Source organism: Sus scrofa, chromosome 17 (assembly GCF_054392235.1).
Source record: "Sus scrofa isolate SSC_HxYL_T2T_F1_AM1 chromosome 17, Sscrofa_HxYL_maternal_Yorkshire_Landrace_v2.0, whole genome shotgun sequence".
Classification (NCBI taxonomy): domain Eukaryota; kingdom Metazoa; phylum Chordata; class Mammalia; order Artiodactyla; family Suidae; genus Sus; species Sus scrofa.
In genome coordinates this window covers 33,389,533-33,412,568 of record NC_139399.1, presented here as the reverse complement: position 1 = coordinate 33,412,568, position 23,036 = coordinate 33,389,533, and the positions used below count along the sequence as shown (strand labels likewise).

Genomic DNA, 23,036 nt, shown 5'->3' with positions numbered 1-23,036 from the left:
GTTCCCAGTGGGTTCGTTTCCACTGCGCCACGACGGGAATTCCAAAAAATTATTATTTTTTTTAATCTACAGATGTGTTGCTAGAATCAGGCAAGGCTGCTGGGGGTGGAAATCAGCCTGCAGAAGTCAATTACATTTCTGTATAGACTGCAAAAAGAAAATGAAACTTAAAAGAGACACCATTCTTAGTAGTGTAAAAACCAAAACAAACCAACAAAACCCCAGAAAAATAATCCCCCAAGCAGGTAAGACTCCACAGGGTGTATTGTCTTCCTCCTCCAGGGTACTGGTGTCTTTCTGTTTCCATGTGGTCCTTAGAACCATAGACCCATAGAAATGAGTGGCTCCTGCCTGATGTGCCTCGGCAGACACGTGGAGTGTGCAGGTGCTGAGGTTTGGTTGGTACAGTGGGGAAACCACTGACCCTGCTTCCTGAGAGCATCGTGTCGCTGCAGGGAGAATTCTGTCCCCGGCTCCCACCTCCTTGCTGTTGGTGTGTGTCCTGAGGAGTCAGGAATCTTAAATCCGTCCATGGTAGCAAGGTGCCTTCGTTGATGAGGTGAGGCCTATAGGCTTCTCGTAAGCTCTCAAAAGATTTAGGTCTATTTAAGTACCTACTTTTCCAAAGACTGTTATTTTGGAGAAACTCAAAAGCATGTCAATTCTTTATTTTTCTCCTTAGGCAAAGAAATTGAATCTGAAATGGCCGATGAATAAGCCAAGGCTTAGAATAGAATACATTTCTATTTTTAGTGTTTTATCTTTCTTTAAAATGAGTAGCATTGTTTCTTTAAAGTAGAAAGTCAGTTTTCTCCATCCTTTTAAAGCATGAAATAAATTATTTCCAAATATATCTTTTAGTTACCAAAATTCTCCTAGTTTTTCTGGGTGAAAAGAAAAATTAGAGGTTACACTTAAAATTTTAGATGAGATGGTCTGAAAACTCTCTTTTCTAAACATTCGGAAATGTTAGGTTGAGTTAATAAGCATTCTCTAAAAAGCATAGCTGAGCTTATGAGGCAGTAGGAGAGATTGCCAGAGGCCATGAGCCCAGGGTGAGGGGAGTGGAGGGGACCCAGAAGTGGGCTGACCCTGGCGTATAGGTGGGGCGTTGTCATCCGAAGTCTTGGCCCTGGGTCTTTGGCTTTTTGCCTAGGTGGGAACTGGGCTGGGGACGGGGCGGGACTCATCCTCCCCCCCCACCACTGTGCTCCCGTGTGAAAGACAGGTTAGTGGCCAAGGGAGATGACAGAGCTTATCTATCTTGCAGAGGAGCCAAAGTTCCCTGAGAATTTGTAATGGGAGGTACCTGCCTCATCTAAAATTTGTCCTGGCCTGTTGCTTTCTCTGAAGGCCTACTTGAAGCAGATAAAATAGCTTCTTACAAACAAGCCCAAAATTCGGCCCAGGCACGTTCACCACTCAATAAAGTCCTGCCAGGGAGTTCCCATTGTGGCTCAGCAGTCACAAACCTGACGAGTGTCTGTGAGGATGCAGGATTGATCCCTGGCCATACTCAGCGGGTTAAGGATCTGGCATTGCTGTGAGCTGTGGGGTAGGTCATAGACGTGGCTCGGATCCCATGTTGCTATAGCTGTGGTGTAGGATGGCACTTGCAGTGCTGACTTGACCTCTAGCCTGGGAGCTTCCATATGCCGCACCTGTGGCCGTAAAGAAAAATAAAGTCCCATCAAAGTCACTATTAGAGGTATAAGAGTAGGTGGTGAAAAGTATTAACGGGAAAAAAATAACACCAGGGGAAAACAAGGTGAACTTAAAAAAAAAAAAAAAAAAAAAAAAGATTCAGCTAAAGAGACAATTGGTGAAGTGGAACATATGTTTGAGAACTTTTCTCATGGTAGCACAGAGAGATTGAGGTCTAGCTAGGAGTAATCCACAAAGAAGCAGGAACAAAGTCTCCAAGAACTAAGTGGCCAGGGGCTTCTCAGAATTGATGGAAAACATGAGAAACCACAATAAGCCTGAGTAAGATAATAAATAGACCCCTAAAGATATTTTGTTGAATTGAGCCATGCTGCAACCTATACTGCAGCTGCAGCAATGCTAGATCCTTTAATCCACTGTGCCAGGCCAGGGGATCGAACCCATGGTTCCACAGCAGTCTGAGCCACTGCATTTGGGTTTTTTTATTTTATTGTATTTTATTTTTGTCTTTTTGTCTTTTCTATGGCCGCATCTGTGGCACATGGAGATTCCCAGGCTAGGGCTCGAATCGGAGCTGTAGCTGCCGGCCTACGCCGGCACCACAGCAATGTGGGATCCGAGCCGCATCTGCGACCTGCAACCTCATGGTTCCCAGTTGGATTCATTAACCACTGAGCCACGACAGGAACTCCTGCATTCAGATTCTTAAGCCACTGTGCCACAGCGGAAACTTCGCAATGAGGTTTTTTTTTTTTTTTTTTTTTTTAAGGTATTACGAAGGAATTACAAGTTGACAACATGTTTTTTGATTCTAAGCCCCCCTCCCCTCACCCACAGAAAAAAAAAGGGCAGAAAACAGATAAAATAATATCTTGAAAGTGATGAGAGATCAGCATGGAATTCTGTACTTGGGTCAGTCCATCTAGTCATGAACCATGAGGGTGAAAGAAAGGAATTCTTTCAGGGCTGTAAGGACTGAGGAAGTTTATCAAGAGAAAATTCTTGTTGAAACAGTTAAGGTTGTACTTTGGGGAGACTCAGAAAGAAGGACATGAGATGCAGGAAGCAGTGACCAGCAAACAGACTGGGAACCATTCGGGTAATTACAACATCAGTTGTACCAAGCAACTACAAGTGGTCCAGGTGTGTGTGAGGGAGGAAGGGGTGGGGGGCACCAAGGCAGGAAGGGGGCTCCCGTCAGTGGAGGGACCCCAGACCTGACGGCTCTATGGCTCTTCCTCTGCTGGGAAGTGTCAGTATGCATGTTAGGCAAAAGTAAGGGTAATAAGGGGGGATGAAGCAAAGGAAGTATTATGAAGAGGAATAAAAAAACAAGGTTGTAAATTAATCCAGTCATCACAATTGATGTTGATGAACTAAACCTACCAGTTAAAAAGACAAATTGCTGAACTGATCTTAAAATAAAATCCAGCTATAGGCTATTTTTAAGACCTCCACTGAAAACATACGAACACAGAAAGGTTGCAAGTAAAGAATAGAAAATGATTCTAGGCCAATTTTAACCCCCCCCCAAAGTTGGTATAACTTTTAAAATAATCAGGCAATGAAATGAAAAAAAAATCAGTATTTGAGATAAAGTAGATCAATTTATAATAGAGGAAAAAATAGTAGGCACTTTATCAGATACAACAATTCTGATCTTATGTTCACCTAATGAATAAAGAGCAAATTGATAGATTCCTAAGAGAAAAAGACAATTCCATGATCATGGTGGGAAATTTTTTAAACTCTCAACAGCTATTAGATAAAGCAGACAAAAATGAGTGTGGTTTGGCAAGCCTTGCTATGGTGCAGCAGGTTGAGGATCCAACTGAAGTGGCTCAGGTCACTGCAGAGGCACAGGTTTGATCCCTGCCCCAGCACAGTGGGTTAAGGATCTGGCATTGCCACAGCTCTTGGCATAGGTCGCAGTTGTGGCTCAGATTTGATCCATTGCCTGGGAACTTCCATATGCTGAGGGCGTGGCTCTCCCCCCCAAAAATGAATGTGGTTCTTTAGAAGATTATTAAGGTGGAACTAAGGACACATAGAGCCCTTCACTCCATCGAGTACATATGCGTTTGTAAAAATTGACCACAAGCTAGCGGAACCCACCAATATCATAATCTAAATCAGTGTTTTTCAGACTGTAGGCTCCATGAGTCCTGAGCCTCAAAGTCAATTTACTTGGTTTTGAAAAACTGTTAAAATTTTTTGATGGGATGGAAAATCCCAGTGTATCACACGTGCTAATACGGAGTTATTGTTTCGTGAAAGTCTTGCTTTTTAAAGGTTTATGTACATATTATGCAGCATGCATGTATGTTCATGTATGTCCTGGGTCATGTAAATGAATTATCTTTCTGGATCATGGTTAAAAATCTGAAAAGCCTTGGGAGTGCCCATCATGGCGCAGTGGAAACGAATCCAACTAGGAACCATGAGGTTGTGGGTTCGATCCCTGACCTCGTTTGGTGGGTTAAGGATCTGGCTTTGCCTTGAGCTGTGGTGTAGGTCGCAGATGTGACTTGGATCCTGTGTTGCTGTGGCATAGGACGGCAGCTGTAGCTCTTATTGGACCCCTGGCCTGTAAACCTCCATATGCCTCAGTGAGGCCCTAAAAACCAAAAAAAAAAAAAAAAAATCTGAAAGCCTTGGCCTGTATCACACAGAATGGATTCTCTGATGGCAGTGCTGTTGAATTAGGAATTATCAGTGATGATTAGGGAAGTTAAGGATACTGCTCCCTCATGAGTCAGAGTCATTTGGGGACTAGCAAATACTTAGAACTGAGCACTAATGGAAATACTGTGCATTGTAGCTTGGAGGATGAAGCTGCAGTAGTAATTACAGGAAAATTTATTGCCTTAAACATTTGCTGCCAGGACAGAAAAGGCCTGAAAGTTAATGTCCATGTCAAGAAGTTAGATTAGAACAGAATAAACGAATGGAAGTTGGAGAAAGGAATAATGAAAATTTATTATCTAAATTACACCACAAACCAAAAGCTGGTTCTGGAATCATTATTGAAATTGAAACAGCAGTTAAAAATCAGCTCTTTGCCAAAGGGAACCCTCATACACTGCTGGTGAGAATGTAAATTGGTGCAGTCACTGTGGAAAGCAGTATGGGGAAGTTCCTCCAAAAACTAAAAATAAAAATACCATGTGACCCAGAGGTTCTACTTCTGAGTTTATATATGAAAACAAAATTAATTTGAAAAGATATCTGTACCTCAGTGTTCATAGCAGCATTATTTCCAATAGCCAAGATATAGAAGCAGTAAGTGTCCATCAACAGATGAATGGATAAAGAAGATATATATATACATACATACATATATATACACATACATATATATATATATATGTATACACGCACACATACACAGTGGAATACTACTCAACCATGAAAAAGAATGAAATATTGCCATTTGCGACAACTTGGATGTACCTAAAGGGTATTATGCTTTGTGAAGTGAATCAGACAGAGAAGGATAAATACTGTATGATATCATTTATATGTGGAATCTAAAAAATACAGTAAACTAGTGAATATAACAAAAAAGCAGACTCATGGATACAGAGAACAAATTAGTGGTTACCAGTGGGGAGATGAAAGGGGGAAGGGAATCAGAGGTACAAACTCTTAGGTGTACAATAAGCTACAAGGATATGATGTACAACATGGGGAATATAGCCAATGTTTTGCAATAACTGTAAATGGAGTAAATTTATACTTTAAAAACCTTTAAAATTCATGAATCAACATATTGTACACCTATCAACTTATATACAGCAACTGAACATCAGTTAAAAACAAAAAAAACAGCTCTCTTCCTCCTCCAAGAACAGATCTCGAAAAAAAAACGGATCCTGACGGTTTTACAGGCAAGTTCTTGTGGACCTACAAAGAACAAAGGAAAAGGGATGATTCTTAGTTCATGAGACTCAAGCGACCTTGCTACCAATACCACGTTAAGAACAGACTGAGATTGATCTCTGACTTATGACCTCTGACTTCCCTCACTTGAGAGCACGCACACACGAATACCACATAAAAATGGGATTAAGGAGTTCCTGTTGTAGCACAGCAGAAACAAATCCGACTAGGTACCATGAGGTTGCAGGTTCGATCCCTGGCCTCGCTCAGTGGGTTAAGGATCCGGTGTTGCTGTGAGTTGTGGTGTAGGTTGCAGACGAGGCTCGGATCTGGCGTTGCTGGGGCTGTGGCATAGGCCGGCAGCTACAGCTCCAATTAGACCCCTAGCCTCCGGTGCGACCCTCAAAAGACAAAAAAGGGGGGGAATTAAAAAAGAAAGGACCCCACCACCCCAAATCTAGTGAGGGATTAAAAAAGGACCCCCCCATCCCATTAAGAAGTGTTTATATACCATAAGAAGTGTTTATACCATAAGAAACGTTTATACCATCTTCAAGTTGACATTAGAATATATGTTATTTTAATTCAGCCCATTTCAGGTTAGAGAAAATGTCAAGTGATAAAGAAAAAGCATTTGCTAAGATCTGATCCCTAGTTGTTAAAAAGGAAAGGTAACTAGGAATATAAAATAGCTTAACCTGGTAAAAGGTTTCTGCCATAAGCCTATGATCAACACAGTATCTAATTGTGAAACATCAGAAGTGGAGACTCAGGGATGAGACCAGCAAGCCTGCTTCAGAGTCTGCAGCCAGCTCCGTGAGACCAGAAAAAGAGATTCGGTGATGAGGCTTAGAAAGCAGAAAGCTACTGTCTTTTTTTTTTTTTTTTTTTTTTTTTTGTCTTTTGCCATTTCTGGGGCTGCTCCCAAGGCATATGGGGGTTCCCAGGCTAGGGGTCCAATCGGAGCTGTAGCTGCCAGCCTACACCAGAGCCAGAGCAACTCAGGATCCGAGCCGCGTCTGCGACCTACACCACAGCTCACGGCAACGCTGGGTCCTCAACCCACTGAGCCAGGTCAGGGATGGAACCCAAAACCTCATGGTTCCTAGTCGGATTTGTTAACCACTGAGCCATGACGGGAACTCCAGAAAGCTAGTCTTTGCTCAAGGGTGATTTTTTTTTTTTTTTTTTTTAAAGAGAATCACTAAACCCTGGATTTGACAAGAGTTTGGCATAATATCTGGGTAAACAATACACATGCACAATTGAATAGCTTTGCTAGTGTCTATGGCTAGAAATAGAAAAAGCAGTTTACGAAAGATATCTTTTTCTAGTACATTTAAAAATAGCAATAACCTTAACAAACAACAAAAAAGATATGTAAAACTTTTATAGAGAATATCGTAAAAGCTATCAGCAAGTATAAAAGAACATTTAAATAAATGGAGTGCTACACACTCTGTTCACTGGTGGCTCCCAAGGTGCACGGTATCAGTTCTCTCCATATTCATCTGTAAATTCAGTGTGTTTCAAATAAAAATCCCAGGAGAATTTTTGGAGGGGACTCATAGGCCAAAATGTGGTATTGATGCAGAGCCTAGATAAATATGCAGATGGAACAGGGGTGAGACCAAGTGACAGAGCCACGTGTATTTCAAACCTAATGGGGCAGAGGTGGCGGGGGAGGGGTTGGCAGTCAGGAAGTGAGGCTGGGTAATTAAAGTGATGGGGACACTATTTCCTGTCATATGCCAGAGGAAATCCCAGGTGATGAAGAGCCTAACTCTGAAACGCATTCTGAAGTTTGTGGAAGAAAATAAATAATAAAGTAACGTCTCTCCCCATGGTTGGAACCCAGGTGGCTGGGAGTCAGGCGTATACGGGAGATTTTCATTCTATCAACCATTTTTGTTGTTTTGAGTTCTGACCCATAAGAATGCATTGCCAGCACAGGGGAGTAATTATTTAAAATTAAAGGGTAGCCACAGTTCTTTCCTTAAAAAAAAAAAAAAAAAAGGAAAGAGATTTTCTTTGACTCTAGAATAGTGGCTGTGAAACAAGATTGGCAGATCCTAAAGGCATACATTAGTAAATTGGACTGCATTGAAGGAAAATTAGCAGCCTCCCTCTCTCTCTCTCTCTCTCTCTCTCTATATATATATACATACACACACACACACACACACACACACACATATATATGTACGTATATAAAAACACTGTAAATTGAAAGAGAAACCACAGAGTTCAACACATCTAAAACAACAGATGGGTTAATAGCCAAACTATGTAAAGGACAAATCACGAGAAAAAGACAGCCTTGTAGAAAATAGGCAGAGATAAGAATAGGTAACACCATGAAAGGAACGTGAGGGGCTCTTTCCGTGGAAGGCAAAGTGTCACATCATTTCATTGGGACGGAGTGGGAACCCAGGGATATGGAGGGAACAGGGCCTTGGTGGCAGTGCCCGTGCGAGGAGCGGTTTAGCAGCATCTGATGGCACAGCGGGTCCAGTGGTAGGTGTGTCCTAGAGGATAACATGTTGCCTGGTAACACCTGCAGTGGTGTCACTGTATAGCACTTAGCAGCAGTCAGCACGATCTGTATTTTGTAATGTAAGCACACACACGTGTGGGAGAAGCGGCGACACATTCTGGGTGTTGGTGTCTCTTTGGGAGGAAAGATGAGCTATCATCTATATGTGTCTGAAGTAAATGTGTAAAATGTTTAGATTTGCTCAACCTGAGTGGTAGGTAAATGGACATTCATATTTCTCTTAGTCTTTTGTACATTTGAAATTCTTCACAATATTAACTAAAATTAGGAGCTGGTGATCCTGATGCAGCCATACCTGCTAGTGTCTCTGTTTTATTGTCTTTCTGTTCTGGGTTTGTGCCTCCCCGGGAAGTCACCTCAGGCCCAGGAAATGAATCTGGAGGCTTGGTCTCTGACACCTCCCCCACCCCCCAGCAGCCCTGCCTGTGGCTTCTCCCAGTGCCCACATGTGGCCCCTCTAGGCAGTGATGAGATCCAGCCTCAGGGGTACTGTTGGGAGTCATTTTGCAAAACCTACCCAAACCCCAACTGTAAAGTTGAACTGAACTACCAAGTGTATTCAGTTTGGGCCTCCCCTTCGCTTCACTTCACTGAGGTCCCCCCAAAGCCTCACTCCTGAAAGCCAATCTCAAGACCTTCGGGTGGGCCCAGGAATGTCAGCCTGCCAGTCTGGGAGTGGTCCCCCAGCCCCCGGGCGGCAGCCTGCTCCCTACCCTCCAGGGCCTTCACCTTTCCACTTTGTGCTCGGTCCTGGCAATAGTAATAAAAGCACACAGTTCGTCGAACGTTTCCGGGGTTGACAGAACGCAGGTTCTCTGTGGTCAGCCCACACAGGATGCAGTGGTACGCGGCTGGCCTTGATTCTTTGCCCATCTGGGTGTGGCCCTGTGGGAAAGCCCTGCAGAGGATTCCCAGCGGGGGGTTTCAGAAGCGAAGTGTGAGCAGGGGTCCACCCAAGACTCTGGCCCCCTGGAGTCGACTCTACAGGGAGCAGAAAGGTGGCTTCCACCTTGATAGTTTTGCTGTCTGCTGATGCATCCTGAGCCTTAACTGTTTCAGTGTGTCACTGCAAGGCTAGGGCTTTTGCATTTTCTTGTTCAAGATTTCTTTCAAAGAAGTGCTCGCTTCAGGGCTCAGTGGTGGGGATGTAATTTCTTTGCAGAGCAGCCCATTCTGCAAAGTTGGGAAGACACATCCATGATGGAGTCAGACGTCCGTCTGTGCTGCAGAGGGAAGTACCCTCCTGGTTCACTTTCCTCGACCCTGTGCTTCCATCAGAGAATATTGTTTTGTATCTCGTGTTTGCGTAACGTGAGTAAGAGTCAAGGCTGACTTTTCAACTGTGGCTTTTTTGCCCAAACCACATGGCCTCAGGCTGCACAGAGCCCATGGTCCTGGGGTCGTGGGTGGCCGGTGACCCTGTGGCTCCAGGGGACCAGCCCTCCAGGGTATGTTGGGACACCACCCGGGCCTTAAGAACTCTCAGTCGACTGACCCAGGCCCCTGGTGTGGCCCTGTCTCTGAAGAAGGGGTGTTTCAGGGGATTTTTGTCATCTGAATAGAACGGATGTCGTGGTTGTAATGTGCTTGTGTATGTGTCCGTGGTGGCGACATTCCGAGAAGTCCTTGTGAGGACCGGGCTTGCATTTGGTGGCTGCCCACTGAGCAAGGGGGCTTGCCCCTGGTAGGTTCCAGCCTTCTTGTCCCTGCCCTCCGCCCATGAGGCCTTTCCTTCCAGGCCTTTTGCACACTCAGCCGTGAGCGTGCTCCTGGAAAGGCTCACTGGGGACAGCCTTTCCTGACTGTGGACCACGCCATCAGAACCCGCCTCCCCAGGATCCAAAGCCTCCATGAGCCCACCTGGTCAGGACTTTAGGGCCACAGTGTCGACTTGGACTTGGAGCTGCAGCCCAAGCTGACAGTCTGGGAGAAGCAAGTGTCCAGCTGCAGCCAACGGAGAACATGGCCTGCGGGCACCTTCGACCCTCTTCTCGCAGGGGTTTCATAGAAAGGAACAGCGAAATCACGTGTTTGTTCTGGGATGAGAGGATTTTTCTTAGAACATGGTGCTGAGACATTTAAAACAATGTCTCTTTTCATTCCCTCCTTTAAAGTGCGCTAATATTGGAGTTCCCTCAGGGCGCAGCAGGTTAAGGATCTGGCATTGTCACTGTTGTGGCTCTGGTCGCTGCTGTGGCTTAGATTCAGTCCCTGGCCCGGGAACTTCCACGTGCTACAGGTGAGGCAAAAAAAAAAAAAAAAAAAAAAAAAGCCTTAGTTCAAAATTTGGATTTCATAACTGTTCCTTCTGAGGGAAGAGGAATCTCAACTTTTAATCCAATAAAAAGCCCAGACCCAGCCTCCAGCAGCTCTAGGGATTGGGGGTGGTCACCTCTCCTCCCATCTGTCTTTCCAGCTCAGGGGACTGGGAATATGACAATAGTATCAAAATTAGTTGATCAAAGTTGAGTATATCCAAAGAAACGAACCTCTTGGAGTCCCTTGCTGAAGTTGAACGTAGCCTGGCTGATGGATACGGACCCGGCCACCTCTGACGCTTTGGATTTTGGTCCCCAGACATCAAGGAGGGGTGGTTCCTCCTCCTGGTTGAGATGGTCCGCTCCCTTGGGCGAGGATTGGGCCTGGTGACACTGTTCTTCTCCCACTTTGCAGCCTCTGTCTATGAAATTCCAATCTCTCATCTTATTTGGTCAGCTTCCCAAGACTGATACTTTCTGTTTACCAAAGTGCAAATTGCAGGTTCAGTGGCTCTTTGGAGCTGTCACTGGCAAAAGGCTGTCTTTCCTCCCCAAATCTTTGATCACTTTTCAGGATCGTAATGCATAATCTTTGACCCTGGGAAGTTGTGTTTATCAGGACTGGAGAAAAGGGAGGTAGCAGTAGGAAGATGCTGAGGGCCTGCGGGCCGGAATGCTGTGGCTGAGAGTTGGCAACCATGTTTGGTTTGACTCAGGTTATATTTTTAAAATCAGTCAACTTCACGTTGAGGGAAAAAAAAAAAATCTGTCCTAATATGGAAAAGTGAAAACTCTCAGCACAGTGATCACACTTCTGTCACAAGCAGCTGTGGCTGGTCGATACCTGCCCCTAATTGAGTGGGGTAGTTTGCCACAGTCCCCACCTTTCCCAGTTGTCTCATACCTGGCTTATGCTTGTGCTCATTTGCATTTTTGACCCCTGTGATGGGAAACATCTTGAACTGGGATCATGGCTTTCGAGTCTCTTGGGTGTTAATGTGCCCCAATTATAGAGCTGCTTTGCCATCTCTCTGAGCCTTCATATCTCCTAGGACAAATGTAATATCTTTTTTTTTTTTTTTTTTTGCTTTTTAGGGCTGTACCCACAGCATATGGAAATTCCCAGTCTAGGGGTTGAATTGGAGCTGCAGCTGCTGGTCTACTCCATAGCTACAGCAATGTGGGCTCCAAGCCACATGTGTGACCAATACCGCAGCTTGCTGCAATGCCAGATCCTTAACTCACTGAGCAAGGCCAGGGATTGAACCCACATCCTCATGGATACTAGTTGGATTCTTAACCACTGAGCTGCAGTGGAAACTCGACCGATGTTTAAGAATAGCTCACTTCTGAAGGGGGCAGAGGAGAATGGGTGACATTAGAGATTGCCTGAGTTTGTTTCTTCCTTGACTTTATCAATCTGAAGAATTAGTGAAACCTTAAGTTAGGTGTTGGGGTTGGGGATAGCAATTGTCAAATGCCTCAGTTTCTACGAAAAGTAATCACTGTGTGTGTATTTGGCAGGTGACAGGAAAGCAAGCCAAGATGGATATTTACGACACTCAAACCTTGGGGGTTGTGGTTTTTGGTGGATTCATGGTGGTTTCTGCCATCGGCATCTTCCTGGTGTCGACATTCTCAATGAAGGAGACGTCATATGAAGAAGCTCTAGCCAACCAGCGCAAGGAGATGGCGAAAACTCACCACCAGAAAGTGGAGAAGAAGAAGAAGGAGAAGACAGTAGAGAAGAAAGGAAAGACCAAGAAAAAGGAAGAGAAGCCCAACGGGAAGATACCTGACCATGAGCCAGCCCCTGATGTGACCATCCTGCGCAAAGACCCAGTGCACACACCTGCAGTGGCTGTGGCTCCAACCCCAGTCCAGTCCCCTGTGATCATTGCGCCTGTAGCCACAGTACCAGCCATGCCCCAGGAGAAGCCGGCCTCTTCCCCTAAGGACAAAAAGAAGAAGGAAAAAAAAGTGGCAAAGGTGGAACCAGCTGTCAGTTCTGTAGTGAATTCCGTCCAGGTTCTTACCTCAAAGGCTGCCATCTTGGAAGCTGCTCCCAAGGAAGTGCCTATGGTGGTTGTGTCCCCTGTGGGTGCCAAGGGCAGTGCCCCAGCCACCAGCACTGCACAGGGCAAGAAAGCAGAGGGGTCCCAGAACCAGGGCAAAAAGGTGGAGGGGAGCCCCAGCCAAGGCAGGAAGGCAGAAGGGATCCCCAACCAAGGCAAGAAGGGAGAGGGGGCCTCCAACCAGGGCAAGAAAGGAGAAGGAACCCCCAACCAGGGAAAGAAGGGTGAGGGGACTCCCAACCAGGGCAAGAAGGGAGAGGGGACCCCCAACCAAGGCAAGAAGGGAGAGGGGGCCCCCAACCAAGGCAAGAAGGGAGAGGGGGCCCCCAACCAGGGCAAGAAGGCAGAGGGAACCCCCAACCAAGGCAAGAAGGCAGAGGGGGCCCCCAGCCAGGGGAAGAAGGCAGAGGGAACCCCTAACCAAGGCAAGAAGGCAGAGGGGGCCCCCAGCCAGGGCAAGAAGGCAGAGGGGGCTCAGAATCAGGGCAAAAAGTCAGAGGGAACCCCCAACCAGGGTAAGAAAGCAGAAGGGGCCCCCAACCAGAGCAAAAAGTCAGAGGGGACCCCCAACCAAAGCAAGAAGGCGGAAGGGGCCCAGAATCAGGGCAAGAAGGCAGAGGGGGCTCAGAATCAGGGCAAAAAAGAGGCAGGTACCCCAAACCAGGGCAAAAAGGTAGAGGGGAGCCCCAATCAAGGCAAAAAGGTAGAAGTGGCTCAAAACCAGAGTAAAAAGGCAGAGGGGGCCCCCAATCAGAGCAAGAAGACAGAAGGAGCCCAGAATCAGGGCAAGAAATCAGAAGGGGCCCAGAATCAGGGCAAAAAGGCAGAGGGGGCCCCCAACCAGGGCAAGAAGGCAGAAGGGGCCCCCAACCAAGGCAAGAAGGCAGAGGGGACCCAGAATCAGGGCAAGAAGGCAGAGGGGGCCCCCAGCCAGGGCAAGAAGGCAGAAGGGGCCCCCAACCAGGGCAAGAAGGCAGAAGGAGCCCAGAATCAGGGCAAGAAGGCAGAGGGGGTCCCCAACCAGGGCAAGAAGGCAGAAGGATCCCAGAATCAGGGCAAGAAGGCAGAGGGGTCCTCCAACCAGGGCAAGAAGGGAGAGGGGACCCCCAACCAGGGCAAGAAGGCAGAAGGAACCCAGAATCAGGGCAAGAAGACAGAAGGGTCCTCCAACCAGGGCAAGAAGGGAGAGGGGACCCCCAACCAGGGCAAGAAGGCAGAAGGAGCCCAGAATCAGGGCAAGAAGGCAGAGGGGTCCTCCAACCAGGGCAAGAAGGCAGAGGGAGCCCAGAATCAAGGCAAAAAGGCAGAGGGGTCCTCCAACCAGGGCAAGAAAGCAGATGGAGGCCAGAATCAGGGCAAAAAGGCAGATTCAGTTGCTAATCAGGGCACAAAGGTGGAGAATGTTGCAAACCAGGGGAAAAAAGCAGAAGGAGCCTCCAATCAAGGCAAAAAGGCAGAGGGAGCCTTGAACCAGGGCAAAAAGTCAGAAGGGTCCCCCAACCAAGGCAAAAAGGCGGATACATCTGCCAATCAGGGTAAAAAGGCAGAGTCAGCTCCTATCCAGGGTGAAAATGCAGACATGATCCAGAGCCAGGAGGCACCAAAGCAAGAGGCTCCTGCAAAGAAAAGATCAAGATCAAAGAAGAAGGGTGAGCCTGGTAAGTAGCTTTGCTTTCTTTATGAACCTGGAGGGAAAAGCTGTTAAGTGACATGTGGATTCCCTTTGGGAAGCCATTTGTATCAGTCAGTTCTCGCCACAACAAGGCTGCATAACAAACATCCCAGAATTCAGGGGCTTACAGCAGCAGTCGTTTATTCATTTTTTTATGATTTTTACTTTTTCCATTATAGCTGATTTGCAGGTTCCTGTCGATTTCTGCTATACAGCAAAGTGACCCTGTCATACGTATATATCCATATTCTTTTTCTCATATCATCCTTCATCATGTTCCCCCACAAGTGAGCAGTTAATTATTCTTGTTCATGTTTCTGTTGACTTGATTGGAGGTTGGCTGATCTGGGTTATCTCAACTGGGTGGCTCTGCTTCGTGCTGCCATTTGCCTGGTTTGTCACTGCTGCAGGTTGAATGTAGGTCTCTGCTATGTTTGTATTCTGGGGCCTAGATGGAGGTGTCTACTCCTGAGGGTAGAGGCCCTTTTATGGTTATGCGTGGTTAACAGAGCCATTAAAGGGCACTTTTCAAACTAGCATCCTATGGGCCAGAGCAGGTCATGTGACTGAGCCTGAGTCAAGGGGCAGGAAGTCCACTGTCTCCAGTGGACGAACTGCAGAGAGACTTGGGAAGAGGTGTTTGGAAGAGGTGAGGAGTTTGAAACAGTAGGTCCATCCACCCCACAGTCTAGGACAGTTATGTGTCCAGCAGTCTTTCTTAAACATCTGACTGTGTTCTGCCAGAATCAAGGCAAAAAGGCAGAGGGGTCTGCGTTCTGCGTTCTTACCTGGTGCTTTAGCAGGGCTTCGTTCTTTTCTGTATGTTTGTTGAGTGAATAACAGTAGGATAATATTTTTAAGAAGCAATGTTATCTACACTCCCTGCCTCCCAGTTTTCCCTCTCCACTACCCCTACCCCAGTTACTTATCAGAACATTATAGAACATTAAAATTGATATTATGTATCAGATACATAAATAGATAACGTAGAACATGAGTTTCCCATTATGTGTTTAGTATGGATTACTGTAGAAACGGGACCTGTGTGTTCCTGGTTCATGTTCATCACTCATTTGATTGATACAGTGGTCTGATGTTTTCTTTCTCCCTTCCTGTCTCTCTCTCTGTCTCTTTCTTGATTTCTTTCTTAGATTAGTCATTAGTTGATTTGGAAAATGAATTGTATCTTTCTGGATGAGGTATTTCAATTTATTTTTTTTTTTGTTATTTTTTTCCCTTTTTTTTGGATGAGGTATCTTTTTTGTTTGTTGTTACTCCCCCCTCCCTTTTTTTTTTTGGATGAGGTAGCTTAAGGGCTCTGAAATGTTTGGACATGTGCCAGGTAGGCAGGGCCCTGTGTTTGCAGCTGGGTTTCCCTCTCTTGCCCTCTGTGAAGCTATATCAGCCTTTCTCCTCCCCCACCTTTGGGGAGAGACATTTGCTCAGTCGCTACTCAGTGCCACGTGAGGGGACCCATCCTAGCTCCTGCTAGGGTCAGGGACCAGTCCACCTCGACCCACAGGCCAAGTCAACCCCTCAGGTCCTTTGCAAACCCAGACACTCAGTCTCAGCCCAGCTTCACAAGCGGAGGGAGGGCACCCTGCCCTGTCTCTAAGGTGATGCTCCGCGTGGCCCAGGGACAAGGGCATTGGAGACGGAAGACGGGTGGAAATGCGAGCCAACCTGTTTCCTGGCTCTCCACATCAGGGGTGTTCAGACTAGAGCTTCCTGTGGTCATTATTATCATGTATGCCTTTAGACATTTGAAATAAGGTCAGAAACAGAAACAGAGGATAATAGTAAAAAGGAAGGCAGAATTGTCCTAATTTGCAGGTAGTAAAGATCGTGTTGGGGGAAGACCTAACTTATGACCCGTGTGAACCCACAGAGCAGCTGAATGGAGGGGGAGTAAGAGGACGTTGAGCAGAGAAAATAGCACAGTTCAGGATTAGAAAGAATACTGAACAGATTAAGTGGCTTTTGGAAGGCCAGTTCTGTCTGATGTGTGGACGCATTCCCAGACTATTGTAATTATAAGAGGGTGCTGGCCTGAGGCCAGCTGGTCAGGGCACAGAATGGTCCTAAGTAGTCACACCTGAGCATCACGCATTGCGGGGGTGGCGGGTGGCAGATCGCGTTGGGGGAAAGTGGTGGTGGGGGCAGGGGGCAGGCAGAGACATGGACAGCATGTTCAAGATCTGGAAGGGTCTGCTTGGCCCCCCATAAGCATCAAGGTGTGGATGAGTTAGATGTGATATAAAAAGAAATCAAACTCTAGAAAATATGACAGCCAAGATTAATACCCATCTGCCCAGGTGGCGGGAGGCAGTGCCGCCAAGATTTCGGGGAAAAAATCACAGAGGCCAGCGCGGAGCCCCGGCTGCATAGCCAGCTCGTGGTGCATGGCAGATGGCTGGCGCAGGCACGCCGCGCCGTGTTTTCTTGTGGTTTGTTTCTCGTTTTCCTGGATGTGCACCGTGTGATTTTGGCCCTGTTTTACCCGTGGCTGGTGTGCAAAGCCATCATGGGCCCTCGAGGTAGGCGTAGGCCGCTGTCCCCCTGCCCCCAACTCCATGGCGATCTGAAATTCTGAAATAATCTGTTGTCAGAACCAGTGGCGATTCCCCAGATGCAGGGCTGCTGGAGCTCTGATGTGCCGATGAGTCACTGGGGATCTGGTTAAGATAAAGACTGACCCAATGGTTCTGGGTGGGGCCTGAGGTTCTGCATTTCTAAAAAGCTCCCTGAGATGCTAGTGCTGATGGTCCCAGGCCCACATTTGGCGGGTTGTAATGGCCCCACAGATGTGCTGGGGGGTGGGGGAGCAGGGGAGGGAGGTGGGCTTTTTTGAGCAGCTCAGCCTAGGAAGGCCAGGCCTGAGGCTGGAGTAGTGGAGCCTGAGCCTAAAAAAAAAAAAAAAAAAAAAAAAAATTGTGTCGGTTTGGGTGGGTGTCCCAGCTTCGGACGTGCAGTTCAGGGCTGGCTCTGCAGACCCCTGCCCAGTCAGATGTCCTGATAGGCTTTGGATCATGGGCCGTTCTGTGTCCTGGACCCTGCTCTGCTCCAGCAGCCCTGGTCCCTGCAGTGACATCCAGCCAGCCCAGCGCTTCCTCTGACGTCTCCCTAGGTTCTCAACAGAGCAGCCCCAGCCACAGGCTGTGGTAGGTGAGGGTGTGGGAAGCCATGTGAATGGATGACCCTGATTTCCCAGTGGCTTTTGGAGGGGACTCAGCCTTCCTTTCTGTTCCAGCTTGCCTGTGGAGCTCAGGGTTCCTGGGTTCCATCTGACTCGCCTTGAGCTTTTGTAGCTGTGGCTATGTTGCTGAGTAAGAGGCAGGCTACATTCTTTTCACACACTTACATGCCCCGTGTCCCCAGTCCCTGCTTTTGTCTGAAAGGCTGTGGTCAACCTGGCTGCCTGCCCTTGACCTCCTCGCCCACCAGCCGGGACTCTTTGGGTCTAGGGCCCATCCACCTCCAGCTTCTTCAGGGCCATTGGCTCAAGGGGATCCTGGGCATCCACAGACGGGGTCTGGGGGTGCGAGTCGCCTTGGTGTTGGGGGGTGTGTGTGTGAGGGGTCCTGCTGACCACCCTGCGGGGATTGGGGAGATGGTTGGGGAGGGACTTCTGCATGGCTGGGTGCATGCAGGACCAGGAAGAGACCTTGGGGCAGGGGAGGGTCCAGGGCTCTGAGGTTTAACCTTGGGCACCAGAGAGCTAGGGTCTGGGGCTGTGCTGCAGTAAGGAGCTGCTGGTCACGAGGGGCCGTTTAGGTTAACATGAAGATCATCAGTGAAAGCCTCGGTCCCGTGGCCAGTGGCTTTCCTTTTGGACAGAGCAGATGACCACCTCCGTCAGTACAATAGGTTCTGCTGGACAGTGTTTTTCTAGACAGGAGCCGTTGGGAGTGAGGCAGCCTCTTGGGTCACCTTGCAGGTGGCCCTGTGAGAGTGGACGTGTCTTTGCAGCTGTGTTGGCATCAGAAGTACCCCCCCCCCCACTTTGTTCTGTCTGCCTGTGTCCCAAGTGGAATGGGAGTGAGCTCCCTGTTGCCCTCTATGTCACAGAAGCAATCAATGAGATCCCAGAGACTGCACCTGGCCCACGACACGTGGCCGATCAGCCTCAGAACCCGCCCTGGCACTGGGGTCCTCCCAGGACGGGGTTGCTTCCTCAGTCACCTGGTCCTTACCTGTCACCTGGTCATCTTGGCAGGGCCCTCACTAGCGGGAGCCCCAGAGGAGAGCCGGCAGGTGTGGAGGCGGGCATAGGACATGCTTCTGCAGGCCCGAGTTGGAACTATTCCAGACCTTTTGATCTGATTGTCTTGCAAGAGCAAATCGAGGCCGTGTGACAAATTTTTACCGCTTGTCTGTGGCTGGATTTGACAGTGAACAGCCTTCCTAATCCTTTTTAAAACTTGCTGTGTAAATATGTGCTTCCAGCAAACAAAATTCAAACAGTATGGACGCGTGGAAGGTGAAAATTGCAATTCTTCTTTCCACTCCGTCGCAATCACCACCCGCTTCCCAGGGGAGCCCTGGAGGTGCTGTGCTTGTCACCTTGGCACACAGATGGGGCTTGCAGTGCACAGAGGTGGAACTCACGTCCTTTGCTTTCCAGTCTGCTGGTGACATCTTTCCACGTATACCCACAGGCCTACTACTTTCGGCTGCATTATTTCCATAGCCTGAAACTATTGTAATTTATGCAAATGACAGGGGTTTTTTTGGCTGCTAAAATTAATGCTGTAGTGACATATGAACATCATTGTGTAAATATGTCTGTAAGTTCCTAGAAATGCAGTTGGTAAGTGGAGAGGTAGGTGTGTGTTTAATTGGGGAAGACAGCTCTGCGTTGCTCTCAGTGCAGAGGCACCGGGTACCGTTGTACAGGGCTGAACCCGCACACGCATCTCCCTGCACCTCTGCCTGGCCTCCCAGCTCCCGCAGCGCCGTGGAGAAGGTGGTCATTTCAGGGGCCTTGGTGAACCCTGTGTGGAATGGGAGAAAACCCTTGCTCAGGAAACAGAAACACAGATTCTTTTCTCAGCATCCAGAGGGGAAGGAATCCATGGAATCATAGCAAAGTTAAATTTTCCAGAACTGAAGCTTCCGCGTGTTGGCGGCACTGTCCAGGCCTCTGCTGGGTTGTCCCAGAGAGGCCACAGTGAGTGTTCATGTTTATTAGGAACACACACTTCTTGCACAGGAAACACGTGGACGTGATCGTCTGGGCGCCCGGGAGGGCCATCTGCTCCAGCTCCTAAAAGTGAGTGCATGAACGTGGTGCTAGGGAAGAACCTTCTGGAAACCCCAAGTTGGGCCCGAGCCCTGGGACTTATGCTGTTGCAGGGGCTTGATTGGCCCTCCTCCTGGACCCTGTGCCTTATGCCAGACTCCATCCCCTCCACGGACACAGACCATTTACTCTGGGACCAGAGGCCATCACATCAGGGCCCAGGCAGCCCAGGGGGTGGAAAATGCCCCCAGACAGGCTCTCCTGACCCCACAATGGCTGAGTTGATGCAAGAAAGGCCATCTGAAGGTGGAGGACTGTGGCTGAATTTTATTTTCCGCTCTTCTTCATTTTCCAGTTTTTCTGTAATATGCATTCTTAATGAAGATAAACAAAAATCCCCATTACCTGTGAGTTGAAGAAACAGACCCTCATTGTACCAAAGTGGAGCGCCTGTCCTCTTGGGCCCCAGGGGGGCAGCCCAGCCCTGACCACAGGGCCCTGAGGGTCCTATGAGCCCAGACGGGACTCCTTGCTGCCCCCAGGGCCCGGGTTGAGGAAGGAAACACCCCCCCCCCGCCCCCCCCCCCCCCCCCGCCGCGCTCTTCCCATCCTGTCACAGCCCCCGGGCACCCAGCAGACTGTCAGGGCTGAGGTCAGATGAGAACTAAAGGTGGTTCTCGCATCTAAGAACCTGGCAGCCCCCGGGGACCTGTCAGCTGTGTCATGGCCACTCCCACCACTGCCAGACCATGAGAGATGCATAAATAAAATCGACTTCTGGAAGCTCGTGGGGCAGGGCCAGGCCAGCAGGAGAGCTTCAGTCGGGGGCTCTGCAGCCTAGAGGGGCTTCATCTGAAACCGGGCAGCTGGACAGTAGCAGCACCTTGCCCCTGCAGCCTGCCCGCCTGTCCTTCATGCCCCTCGGGCCTCCTGCACCCCCGCCGGGGGTGTGGGGAGAGGCTTTTACTGTGCAGTTATCCAAGGCGGGTTTGTATTTTTACCTGTTTGGCGACAGCAGAAGCCAAAGCTCAGCTCTGTCCTCAGAGGGCGGGGCAGGACCCCGGGCCCAGGTCTCCCCGTCGTCCCAGGCCCGACCCCCAGCGGCTGCCCTTCCCACTCGAGCCGAGGGGCCAAGGGGCTGTGTTGAGATTACTTTTGATCTCTTTTGAACTCAGTTTCGCAGGGTCTGAAGATCTGAAGGAAACTGCAGGGGTTATAGGCCTTTATTCAATTTTTGTGTAAATTCTTCAAACCCAACTTTTCCTTCTTTTTTAAAGAGCAAAACATCCCCTCGGGAGGCGAGTCTCATGTCAGTGGTGCCCTGTCACATTTTAGAGAAGCTGCTGGAAGACGTGAACCCAGAGCCCTCCATTCAGTCCTCCCAAAATGTGACGCTGGGGCTCTTGCTGCTCCCAGGCAGTTGGGGCAGAAAGGCCAAGGTCGTGCGTCTCGTGTCCTTTCTGCAGACAGTGGGTCAGATCTCTGTGGTCATCTCAGGCCCAGGGAAGGAACTGACCCAGAGGCCCTCCAGGGCTTGTATTTCTTTAAGAAATACTGTGATGTGTTGTCTTTCTTTTTTCAGAGATCAAATTGATTTTGTTACAGTTTGAGGAAGAAAGAAAAAGTATAACAAGAAAAATGAAATCATTCAATCTATAGGATTTTTTAAAATCTTCCACTTGATGTCTTTATACGTACAACCTCCCCACTTGTTATCAGATGACTGTTTCTCCAACCAAGTGACAAGACCTGATTCCAAGGCCCCAGGCAGGGTTGCTCCTGACATCATCTGTGCTCTGCTCCAGTGCACCGAAAACGCCAGCTGCCAGTGTCCGTGGCTGCCAGAGTCCAGCGCAGCTGCCGCTCGGAGGCCTGCAGCTGATCAGGAGGCAGCCCAGCCCTGGGCGGTACTGGGCTTTGCCCTAAAGCAGGCTCCCTGTGTGCTGCCCGATGCCTTTGACCACTGTGGTGCAGTCAGCAACCGCGAGGGCGGCAGGAGCAGCAGCTGTGTCTCTGACGTGTTTGGTGGATCTTGCATTGAGGGCCTTGAAGCAGCTCTTTCCTGAAGGCTCAGGAGGACCCTTTGCATCCACCAGCTACGAGCTGGTGCAGCTGGTGGGCCCAGTCTGATGCAGGCCCAGGTTCCTTGTTTCTGGAGACGGGGAGCCTGCTGGCTATTCTGATTCAGGGTTGGGGGTTGCCCTCTGGACTTGAGGTCCAGGGGAGTCGGACAATTGCTATTGTGGTGCTAGGCCTCTGGGAGGGGCCCCCTTCCTGCGGACCTAGGCCTTTGACCTGAGTTTGGCTCAGGTGATTGGGGGTGTCAGGGCCTGGAGGAGTGGGGGTCTGGCTTGCCAGGGGGCTCTGCAGGGGCCCCCAACCCACACTATTCGGGTGACATTCCTGCAGGGGCCGGAGCTAGCAGCAGCTGTTTGCCCCCGTCTGTGTGTCTGAGCAGAGGCCTTCAGGACTGGTCTGGATGCTCCCTGACAAGATGAGTGCCTTTGCCTTTCACTCTACCCTCGTGGTCCACCAACACCGGGCCTGTCACCCCTTCTCAGCTCCCTAAATACTCTCAGCCCTGGCCCCTCGCCCTGGGCTCTTCCCTGACCTGCCTTCCTCCAGCCTAGTCCCCTTGGGTGTCCTGAACTAATTTTTTCTAAATGCAAACCTTGATCGTTCCCAGGCATTGCTCCTTTGCCCACGGGGTGAAACCCAGATCCCCGGGGCCTGTGACAACTGGGGCCCACTTCATTCTCACCTGCCTCTGCCGTGCCAGCCTCGGCACTGTCCTTTCTCCTCTTGCTGAAGCCTCAACTCTCGCCTTCCCTCCATGCTGTTGGCATTTGGCATGAGCATCCCCTGTGTGAAGAGCCTTCCTGGTGTTGCAGCCGTGGCTTCTCCCCTGTTCCCTCACATGGCTCTGCTGCTTATCCATGGCAGGGCATCCCCGCCTCCCCTGGCCGGGAGTCCCACCCAACATGCCCTTCCAGGCCCAGCATTTTGCAGGTGCTGGGTACACAGTAGGTGAATACATGATGTCTGGAGACAGCTGGATGGGTCTGCTAGGCACTGGCAACAAGAGCTAGAATTGAGCTGGAGCTTCTTGACACCTGGCCCAGGGCCTGGCGATACCCTCCACTTGATCACAGCTGTGGCGCGGGCCAACCCTGGAGTGCTTTCGATGCCCTCCCACCGTTGGTTGGTTGAGCAGGGCAGGAGGCCTGGGACCTGGATGCTGGAGGGGCTGCTGCCGAAACAGGGCTGGGCTGCAGAGCCCGGCGAGCCCCCTGCGACTGAGACCTGGCCCCTGGGGATCCGGATAGTTACGCAGGAGGAGAGGAAGGCTGCTGAGCACCTTTCTGCAGGACAAGTTTAGTTTTCAGTGATTAGGCCTCCCAGTGTGGTCACAAAAGGGGGTGTAGTTTTGGAATTTGAGGTGTTATGCACATTATCTGGTAGCGGTGTGCTTTTTGGCTGAGAGCCCAGGGAGGCGCAGGGCTCCTCATTTTCCCAAATGCGCTACCCACTTAATCTCGTGCGTGAGGACAGTGGTGCACGGCGGGAGCTGAGGGGCCACAGGCCACGTGCTCTGTCCACAGAGGATGTGGGCGCCAGCTTCGCTTGCCTTGGGCACTGTGTTCATGGGGGCAGAGGAAGGGCAGGTTTGCTTTAGGCACCACCC

General features: G+C 49.3%; 1 protein-coding gene across 2 annotated transcripts in view; it reads left to right on the top strand.

Annotated features, from left to right (window-relative positions):
- RRBP1 (ribosome binding protein 1) overlaps positions 1-23,036 on the top strand; it is a 65,677-nt gene that overhangs the window by 13,155 nt on the left and 29,486 nt on the right. For both annotated transcript variants that reach the window (XR_014832851.1, XM_021078037.2), the window contains exon 2: positions 11,887-14,095. Coding sequence is in view for 1 of the 2 variants with exons in the window: in XM_021078037.2 (XP_020933696.2) it covers positions 11,908-14,095 (2,188 nt within the window). In the remaining variant the exon portion in view is untranslated. The remainder of the gene's footprint in view (positions 1-11,886; positions 14,096-23,036) is intronic.